General features: G+C 31.3%; 1 protein-coding gene across 1 annotated transcript in view; it reads right to left on the reverse strand.

The window, feature by feature from the left end:
* Positions 1-907: 907 nt before the first annotated feature.
* The window catches only part of LOC140161791 (uncharacterized), a 12,852-nt gene continuing 2,702 nt past the window's right edge, over positions 908-11,057 (reverse strand). Inside the window, exons 4-33 of the mRNA XM_072185092.1 lie at positions 10,919-10,987; positions 10,541-10,609; positions 10,326-10,391; positions 10,104-10,172; positions 9,886-9,954; positions 9,239-9,369; positions 8,921-8,990; positions 8,706-8,771; positions 8,488-8,556; positions 8,296-8,364; positions 8,110-8,178; positions 7,943-7,993; positions 7,175-7,243; positions 6,955-7,020; positions 6,734-6,802; positions 6,491-6,559; positions 6,305-6,373; positions 6,138-6,188; positions 5,113-5,178; positions 4,891-4,959; positions 4,651-4,719; positions 4,456-4,524; positions 4,289-4,339; positions 3,046-3,114; positions 2,134-2,202; positions 1,917-1,985; positions 1,688-1,756; positions 1,454-1,522; positions 1,226-1,294; positions 908-987 (exon numbers count right to left, since the gene is read on the reverse strand). Coding sequence (XP_072041193.1) covers positions 908-987; positions 1,226-1,294; positions 1,454-1,522; positions 1,688-1,756; positions 1,917-1,985; positions 2,134-2,202; positions 3,046-3,114; positions 4,289-4,339; positions 4,456-4,524; positions 4,651-4,719; positions 4,891-4,959; positions 5,113-5,178; positions 6,138-6,188; positions 6,305-6,373; positions 6,491-6,559; positions 6,734-6,802; positions 6,955-7,020; positions 7,175-7,243; positions 7,943-7,993; positions 8,110-8,178; positions 8,296-8,364; positions 8,488-8,556; positions 8,706-8,771; positions 8,921-8,990; positions 9,239-9,369; positions 9,886-9,954; positions 10,104-10,172; positions 10,326-10,391; positions 10,541-10,609; positions 10,919-10,987 — 2,078 coding nt within the window. The remainder of the gene's footprint in view (positions 988-1,225; positions 1,295-1,453; positions 1,523-1,687; positions 1,757-1,916; positions 1,986-2,133; positions 2,203-3,045; positions 3,115-4,288; positions 4,340-4,455; positions 4,525-4,650; positions 4,720-4,890; positions 4,960-5,112; positions 5,179-6,137; positions 6,189-6,304; positions 6,374-6,490; positions 6,560-6,733; positions 6,803-6,954; positions 7,021-7,174; positions 7,244-7,942; positions 7,994-8,109; positions 8,179-8,295; positions 8,365-8,487; positions 8,557-8,705; positions 8,772-8,920; positions 8,991-9,238; positions 9,370-9,885; positions 9,955-10,103; positions 10,173-10,325; positions 10,392-10,540; positions 10,610-10,918; positions 10,988-11,057) is intronic.

Genomic DNA, 11,057 nt, shown 5'->3' on the forward strand with positions numbered 1-11,057 from the left:
CAGCACCTCTCTTCAAAATATATAATCGGTTGAATGTTTATGAGTTTCACAAAACCATGCATAAACACTTTAATCATCAACTTCCAATAGCATTTAAATCTTTTTTTACCTAGTATATTTGTGATATTTGAGTTCTCCTACACTCGCGCTATGAAATGATTAAAGCCATATTATAACATTTGCTATTGAGGACGCCCTCACTGATTTTTAAAATTAATTTTTTACACGATTATATTGTACTTTATTAAACCAATATACCCTGCAAAAATCAAGATTCTAGGTGCTGTAGTTTTGTGAAAATCCGAGATTTTGAATAAAGCGCCGGAACCGGCGTCTTATTATTACGATGGAATTATTAGTCGAACGCATACACGATGTTCATAACGCACAGTCATGACAGTACGTTACACGGCGTGCGTGACGGTGATCTACACAACAAAGGGTCGTACCACAACATGACCGAAGGAGTGGTACGTATTGGCGACATACGCGCTGGTAGTAAATTCCACTTTTCTTTGCTTTGCCGTAGTTGTTCGGCTCAAAAATAAAAGGGGATATATCTGACAGTAAAAACTAACATTTTATGTCAAAGAAATGCTAATCTATTTTGTATGATAATGTTATAATATTGCTTTAATGCAATTTTTGCCAAAGCTCACAACCATTCCCAAGATGCTGTGAACTTCCAAATCACAACAGTTTAAAATAGTAACTAACCTTAATAATTATCATTTGGGACATTCCAGCAATGCGAGAAAGTTACAGTACATTACTGTTTAGATCATTGTGCCATGTTGATATCTTGGTATAACATACAAATCTATATAACACAACTATTGATTTGATATATGGAGACACTTATAATTTTTCTTCATAACACGAATGTTTTAGCAATAAACAAACGAGATCAACAAATACCGCACACGTCTCCAACGCCGTCACCATCACCGTCATCTTGATCCATATTGGCATCATCTGGACAATTATCTAAGAAGAAAATTAAGATGAGTACTTATTAATACATTACATCATATACATTATTCTACAAGACATATATTTATGTGATATCTATGCAAAATCATATATTTACAAATTACATTAAAACACTAATAATGTTAGCAATAAATGAAAGATAAATTGATTTGATATCTATGGACATACCTATTATTAAACATATTACTTAAAACAGTATTTTAACCAATAAACAAACGAAATAAACTAATACCGCACACATCGCCTACACCGTCACCATCGCCGTCAGCTTGATCCATATTGTCATCACCTGGACAATTATCTAAGATGAAAATTAAGATGAGTACTTATCAATGTATTGCATTATATAAATTATTCCATAAGACATATATTTATGTGATATCTATGCAAAATCATATATTTACAAATTACATTAAAACACTAATAATGTTAGCAATAAATGAAAGAAATAAGCAAATACCACACACGTCTCCAACAGCGTCACCATCACCGTTAGCTTGAGCCATATTTGAATCATCTGGACAATTATCTAATAAGAAAATTAAGGTGAGTACTAATTAATGCATTACATCGACAAATTATTCCACAAGACATATTATTGATTTGATATCTATGGAAAAGCCTTTTATTTACAAATTACATCAAAACATTAGTAATATTTTAGCAATGAATAAAACAAAAAACAAACAAATACCGCACACATCTCCAACAGCGTCACCATCACCGTCAGCTTGATCCATATTTGAATCATCTGGACAATTATCTAATAAGAAAATCAATATGAGTACTTTCTAATGCATTACATTATAATACATTATTCTACAAGACACTTATTAATTTGATATTTATGGAAAATCACAATATTTACCAATTACATCAAAACACTCATATTTTGGCAATAAATAAAAGAAATAAACTAATACCGCACATATCTCCTACATCGTCACCATCACCATCAGCTTGGTCCGGATTGGCATCAGCAGCACAATTATCTAAGAATGAAGAAGAGTATACTTATTAATGCATTGCACAATACAAATTTCTATGCATCTATTGATTTATTATCTTCGGGAAAAATATATTATTTACAAAATACTTCAAACAGGATTATTTTAGCAATGAAGAAACGAAAACCAATACCGCACACATCTCCCACACCGTCAACATCACCGTCAGCTTGGTCCATATTGCCATCACCTGGGCAATTATCTAAGAAGAAAATAAAGATGAATACTTATTAATTCACTACACAAACTCACAATTATTACTGACATTTCGCAGCAACATAATTACGCCGGGATATATGACCCCAAAGAAAAAGTAAGATCATATTCATCATCCATGTTAGATAATTATGCTGGACTACTCGACCCCTGGTGCATGCAACATCAGTGAGTGATGTTGAGGAAAACCTTCTGTGGGCCTATGGAACATTTGTATAGGAAAGTTTAGATGATAAGACATTTGTAAACCTGCTGAATCATTAAAGGTTGCAGCAACTCGCTGAAGACAAAACATAAATGCAGAAAGAAATGTCTTCTGTCAGCTTTTTCTGGTAGGACTAGAATACCAGGTCAGCTGCATAGGATTCCAAGTAACTTATCGGGTTGTCATTTTCTTTGGTATCGGGAAAATTTTAGGCCAATAATAGGGGTTATAAATTTTACACCAAAAATAGCGGGTTACAGAAATATTAAGGGCTGCTGACTCAACATTTTCACGCGCTGCGTGCGCGTTCTTTAAATGTGTGCACAATCTTTAGTTATATAATGCTAAATTTTTGCGCACTCCTCTCGCCTTCTTTCCACTTACGATCCAGATTTTAATACGCTCCGCGCTCTTTCTTTAAAGTTTTGCGCTCTCTGCGCCTTAATTCCGACAGCAAATAATTTGTCTTGAGTCTGTGTAGGCGGAAGGGGGGGGGGTCATAAAAATGACCCGAGATAGGAGGGTCATGATAAATTTTAGCCCATGATAGGGGGTCATAAAAACGACTCCGGTCACCGACATATTCATGATCCCCCCCCTCCAATGCAAATTACATCCCCTTACCGCACGCATCTCCGATACCGTCATTATCAGCGTCGGATTGACCGGAGTTGGTGTCATCAGGACAGTTATCTGTATGGCATAATTAATATACATTGTGTTATTATTTAATATAATTCAACGCAATATGATTTGATATTTCTCGCATAATATTTCACAATGTGTTACAAACTATAGTATAAATTTACACAGGCTGTATGACAATGATTGTTCTCGATACATAAGTCTTTTAAAGAAAATATTAAAAATATATAATGGATTTCATTTGGAATATAAATTATATCGTACACGTATAAAGTACAATTTGATCTGTTGATTGTTGTGAGAATTTGCTATTACATTTTGGAGATATTATTCTTTGAATGAAGGAAGGTAATACCACGGATTTCACTGTTTGCCGTGTTTAGTCCAGTAGTGCTTCCACTTTGCTGTGTTATTAATTAATTGTTAATTTATATACTTTGCAATCATAATTTTGTCTTGATTTGCACCAACAATATATCAAACCAAACATTCAGTACTTTGTTCTTTTGTAAACGTTTTGATACATTCGCCTGTAAAATCAGAGCATTGTTATTACTAATGTGGGAAAATGCCACCATGCCAGTTTTGTGATAAATCGAGAAAAGGGGAGTTTCCTTAAAAAGCGGTCAATGTCTAAACAGAGTTCGTTATTCTCACAAACTAAAATTCTCATTAAACCTGACATTCTTAACAATTCTTTACAAAAAACTTCAGCAATATGATTTTAAAAAATCACGCAAATTGAAAACAGTCGGAGAACAATGATCATTTTGATACAGCCTGTACATACTGTTAAATATGTATTGTTTTATTATTAAATTCAAAATAATTTATTTAGATATGTTTTTTGCATGATATGCATTGTTTTATTACGAAATTCAAAATAATTTAATAATGATAATTTACCAAAATAGTATAAATATAATGCATACTGTTAAATGATTAATACGATATAACGTTATTCCTCGATCGTTCCACCTGTTTAAATAATGTTTTATATAATTATATTGTTGTGTAGATTTAAGGTATTTTTAAGTGTAGATAATAGTTTTGTTTTAGTCATTTCACGCTCTTTGTTCGCAGATATATTGCGCTTATTATTATTATTATTATCATCATCATCATTAAAATGTCGTGTTCAACTCGATCGCAGCACAATCAAATACTCTTTTAAGAAATTGTCTTTAAAATATAAATTAATAATAAACATGTATTCACTCACCACAAATATCTGGGACGGTGTCGGTATCTGTGTCTGTTCCAAAACATGTATCTGTTAAAATACACCGAATAATAGCAAATGGAAGTATTACGCTCATCATAGTGCAATCAAAACGTTTTCGATGAACACGGTGAATTAAAACAAGTTTAAATATGTAATTATCTTACCACATAAATCGCCGATGCCATTATTATCGCTATCATCTTGGTTTGTATTATCAACGTTCGGACAATTATCTGTATAAAATGTTTAAAAAGTTTAAAAAGTTAAATCAAATACCGGTATTGCATAAAATAGAATGAAACTTATATTTACTTCTAAAGACACAAATCGCACGTTAACCGTATGTTTTATCATCTTACCGCAATCATCTCCGACAGTATCACCATCAACATCACTTTGGGTTGGGTTTGATAATTCCCCGCAATTGTCTAAATAAAATGAATAAGAAAACAATACACACAGTTTAGATCAGATCCGATGTTTCGTATTTAATGCAATACCCAATACAAATTACTATACAAGACATGCATTAATTTGACATTATTTACTATGTATTTAAAAACACGAATATTTAGTAAACAAACGAAATGAACTAATACCGCACAAATCTCCTACACTGTCACCATCACCGTCAGCTTGATCCATATTGGCATCAACTGGACAATTATCTAAAAAGAAAATAAATATTAGCACTTATTAATGTAGTACACATTACAATTTACTACACAAAGACATCTATCGATTTAATATCTATCGACAAATCTATTAAGTACTTCAAAACTCGAACATTTGTGCAATAAACAACTGAAATAAACAAATACCGCACACATCTCCCACACTGTCAACATCAAAGTCAGCTTGGTCATTAGCGTCCTCGGGACAATTATCTAAGAATTCAAAAAATTAAGATGAAAACTTATTAATACATTACCTAATACAAATTGATTTGATATCTATGAACAAGCCTTTTATTTGCAAGTTATTTCATAACCGGAAGATTTTTGGAATAAAAAAAAACACGAAATAAACTACTACCGCACACATCTCCAACACCGTCGCCGTCGCCTTCAGCTTGGTCCATATTGGCATCATCTGGACAATTATCTAAGAAGAAAATAAAGATGAGTACTCATTAATGCATTACATCATAAAAATTATGCCACTTTCCATAATAATTTAATAATGATAATTTACCAAAATAGTATAAATATAATGCATACTGTTAAATGATTAATACTATATAACGTTATTCCCTCGATCGTTCCACCTATTTAAATAATGTTTTATATAATTATATTGTTGTGTAGATTTAAGGTATTTTTAAGTGTAGATAATAGTTTTGTTTTAGTCATTTATAAAGCGCTCTTTGTTCGCAGATATATTGCGCTTATTATTATTATTATTATTATTATTATTATTATTATTATTATTATTATTATTATCATCATTAAAATGTCGTGTTCAACTCGATCGTAGAACAATCAAATACTCTTTTAAGAAATTGTCTTTAAAATATAAATTAATAATAAATTTATACGAGTGGATATTCATACGTAGTGGTAGATAAAATGAATTAAAGATTAAAGTTTTAACTTCAACACTACACTATTTTTCGCTCACCTGGAATGTTTTCACTAGTCCGACTAGTGTCTTCAGCAGATGGTGATGCTGTGTTGATATCTAGTCATCAGTGAGAGATATCCCGATTGTAGACAAGATATCAACACAGCATCACCATCTGCTGAAGACGCTAGTCGGACAAGTGAAAACGTTCCAAGTGAGCGAAAAATAGTGTAGTGTTGAAGTTAAAACTTTAATTCATAATAATAAACTTGTATTCACTCACCACAAATATCTGGGACGGTGTCGGTATCTGTGTCTGTGCCAAAACATGTATCTGTTAAAATACACCGAATAATAGCAAATGGAAGTATTACGCTCATCATAGTGCAATCAAAACGTTTTCGATGAACACGGTGAATTAAAACAAGTTTAAATATGTAATTATCTTACCACATAAATCGCCGATGCCATTATTATCGCTATCATCTTGGTTTGTATTATCAACGTTCGGACAATTATCTGTATAAAATGTTTAACAAGTTAAATCAAATACCGGTATTGCATAAAATAGAATGAAACTTATATTTACTTCTAAAGACACAAATCGCACGTTAACCGTATGTTTTATTATCTTACCGCAATCATCTCCGACAGTATCACCATCAACATCACTTTGGGTTGGGTTTGATAATTCCCCGCAATTGTCTAAATAAAATGAATAAGAAAACAATACACACAGTTAAAGGAGATCAGATCCGATGTTTCGTATTTAATGCAATACCCAATACAAATTACTATACAAGACATGCATTAATTTGATATTATTTACTAAGTATTTAAAACACGAATATTTAGTAAACAAACGAAATGAATTAATACCGCACAAATTTCCTACACCGTCACCATCACCGTCAGCTTGATCCATATTGGCATCAACTGGACAATTATCTAAAAAGAAAATAAATATGAGCACTTATTAATGTAGTACACATTACAATTTACTACACAAAGACATCTATCGATTTAATATCTATCGACAAATCTATTAAGTACTTCAAAACTCGAACATTTTGCAATAAACAACTGAAATAAACAAATACCGCACACATCTCCCACACTGTCAACATCAAAGTCAGCTTGGTCATTAGCGTCATCTGGACAATTATCTAAGAATTCAAAAAATTAAGATGAAAACTTATTAATACATTACCTAATACAAATTGATTTGATATCTATGAACAAGCCTTTTATTTACAAGTTATTTCATAACCGGAAGATTTTAGGAATAAAAAAATAAAAAAACACGAAATAAACTACTACCGCACACATCTCCAACACCGTCGCCATCGCCTTCAGCTTGGTCCATATTGGCATCATCTGGACAATTATCTAAGAAGAAAATAAAGATGAGTACTCATTAATGCATTACATCATAAAAATTATGCCACTTTCCATAATAATTTAATAATGATAATTTACCAAAATAGTATAAATATAATGCATACTGTTAAATGATTAATACTATATAACGTTATTCCCTCGATCGTTCCACCTATTTAAGTAATGTTTTATATAATTATATTGTTGTGTAGATTTAAGGTATTTTTAAGTGTAGATAATAGTTTTGTTTTAGTCATTTATAAAGCGCTCTTTGTTCGCAGATATATTGCGCTTATTATTATTATTATTATCATTAAAATGTCGTGTTCAACTCGATCGCAGAACAATCAAATACTCTTTTAAGAAATTGTCTTTAAAATATAAATTAATAATAAATTTATACGAGTGGATATTCATACGTAGTGGTAGATAAAATGAATTAAAGATTTTTAACTTCAACACTATACTATTTTTTTTTTTTTTTTTAATGTTTTCACTAGTCCGACTAGTGTCTTCAGCAGATGGTGATGCTGTGTTGATATCTAGTCATCAGTGAGAGATATCCCGATTGTAGACAAGATATCAACACAGCATCACCATCTGCTGAAGACGCTAGTCGGACAAGTGAAAACGTTCCAGGTGAGCGAAAAATAGTGTAGTGTTGAAGTTAAAGCTGTAATTCATAATAATAAACTTGTATTCACTCACCACAAATATCTGGGACTGTGTCGGAATCTGTGTCTGTGCCAAAACATGTATCTGTTAAAATACACCGAATAATAGCAAATGGAAGTATTACGCTCATCATAGTGCAATCAAAACGTTTTCGATGAACACGGTGAATTAAAACAAGTTTAAATATGCAATTATCTTACCACATAAATTGCCGATGCCATTATTATCGCTATCATCTTGGTTTGTATTATCAACGTTCGGACAATTATCTGTATAAAATGTTTAAAAAGTTAAATCAAATACCGGTATTGCATAAAATAAAATGAAACTTATATTTACTTCTAAAGACACAAATCGCATGTTAACCGTAGGTTTTATTATCTTACCGCAATCATCTCCGACAGTATCACCATCAACATCACTTTGGGTTGGGTTTGATAATTCCCCGCAATTGTCTAAATAAAATGAATAAGAAAACAATACACACAGTTAAAGAGAGATCAGATCCGATGTTTCGTATTTAATGCAATACATTTAAAAACACGAATATTTAGTAAACAAACGAAATGAACTAATACCGCACAAATCTCCTACATCGTCACCATCACCGTCAGCTTGATCCATATTGGCATCAACTGGACAATTATCTAAAAAGAAAATAAATATGAGCACTAATGTAGTACACATTACAATTTACTACACAAAGACATCTATCGATTTAATATCTATCGACAAATCTATTAAGTACTTCAAAACTCGAACATTTTTGCAATAAACAACTGAAATAAACAAATACCGCACACATCTCCAACACTGTCAACATCAAAGTCAGCTTGGTCATTAGCGTCATCGGGACAATTATCTAAGAATTCAAAAATTAAGATGAAAACTTATTAATACATTACCTAATACAAATTGATTTGATATCTATGAACAAGCCTTTTATTTACAAGTTATTTCATAACCGGAAGATTTTAGGAATAATAAAAAAAACACGAAATAAACTACTACCGCACACATCTCCAACATCGTCGCCATCGCTCTTCAGCTTGGTCCATATTGGCATCAAATGGACAATTATCTAAGAAGAAAATAAAGATGAGTACTCAATAATGCATCACATCATAAAAATTATGCACTTTCCAATCATTTGAAAATTCCAATTATTTACAAATGACAACAAAAAATAATATTTCAGCAATAAATGAAAGAAATAATAATAATAATGAGATAATAATGTAATAATATTACAATATTAACATTAATATGTCCAATATGAGAAAAAACGCAGGAGTAACTTTAGAATATGACGCAGCAAATTTGCAAAACTTTTGTAGAACATTTACAAAGCAGATAGCATAAAATAATAAATAAACGAAATAAACAAATACCGCACACATCTCCTACACTGTCACCATCACCGTCAGCTTGATCCATATTTGAATCATCTGGACAATTATCTAAGAAGAAAATTATGATGAGTACAAGTTTATTAATGCATTACATCGTACAAATTATTCCACAAGACATCTATTGATATGTATGGAAAACCACTATTATTTACGGATCACATTAAAATCCTAATGCTTTAAGGGGGTATTACAGCCCTAACAATTTTTTGCTTATTTTTGCGTTTTTTCTCAAAAATTATAGCGCATTGGTGACAAGTAAGATATGTATATTATAGGGGCAAGGACTACAACTACTGCACTGAAAATTCAGCAACTCAAGGCAAGTAGTTATTGATTTATTGATCAAATATTGGGTTTCTTCATTTTTGACTGTAACTCCACAACTGTTGTCTGTGCTGAAATAAAATTTCTAGTGCAGTAGTTGTAGTCATTGCCCCTATAATATACATATCTTACTTGTCACCAATGCGCTATAATTATTGAGAAAAATGCAAAAATAGGCACAAAATTGGGCAGGGGTGTAGTACCCTCTTAACTATTTATATAAACAAAACAAACAAATACCGCACAGATCTCCAACACCGTCACCATCACCATCAGCTTGGTCCATATTGGCATTACTTGGACAATTATCTAAAAAAAAGATGAGTATCCATTAATGCATTACATTATACAAATTATTCCATAAGACATATTTTGATTTGATAGGGAAAAGCCTTTTATTTACAAATTACATCAAAACACTCATATTTTAGCAATAAATAAAAGAGATAAACAAATACCGCAAACATCTCCAACATCGTCAGCATCACCGTCAGCTTGATCCATATTGGCATCAACTGGACAATTATCTAAAAAGAAAATAAATATGAGCACTTATTAATGTAGTACACATTACAATTTACTACACAAAGACATCTATCGATTTAATATCTATCGACAAATCTATTAAGTACTTCAAAACTCGAACATTTTAGCAATAAACAACTGAAATAAACAAATACCGCACACATCTCCAACACTGTCAACATCAAAGTCAGCTTGGTCATTAGCGTCATCGGGACAATTATCTAAGAATTCAAAAATTAAGATGAAAACTTATTAATACATTACCTAATACAAATTGATTTGATATCTATGAACAAGCCTTTTATTTACAAGTTATTTCATAACCGGAAGATTTTAGGAATAATAAAAAAAACACGAAATAAACTACTACCGCACACATCTCCAACATCGTCGCCATCGCCTTCAGCTTGGTCCATATTTTCATCAAATGGACAATTATCTAAGAAGAAAATAAAGATGAGTACGCATTAATACATTACATCATAAAAATTATGCACTTTCCAATCATTTGAAAATTCCAATTATTTACAAATGACAACAAAAAATAATATTTCAGCAATAAATAAAAGAAATAATAATAATAATGAGATAATAATGTAATAATATTACAATATTAACATTAATATGTCCAATATGAGAAAAACGTAGGAGTAACTTTAGAATATGACGCAGCATATTTGCAAAACTTTTGTAGAACATTTGCAAAGCAGATAGCATAAAATAATAAATAAACGAAATAAACAAATACCGCACACATCTCCTACACTGTCACCATCACCGTCAGCTTGATCCATATCTGAATCATCTGGACAATTATCTAAGAAGAAAATTATGATAAGTACAAGTTTATTAATGCATTACATCGTACAAATTATTCCACAAGACAT

Source organism: Amphiura filiformis, chromosome 1 (assembly GCF_039555335.1).
Source record: "Amphiura filiformis chromosome 1, Afil_fr2py, whole genome shotgun sequence".
Taxonomy (NCBI): domain Eukaryota; kingdom Metazoa; phylum Echinodermata; class Ophiuroidea; order Amphilepidida; family Amphiuridae; genus Amphiura; species Amphiura filiformis.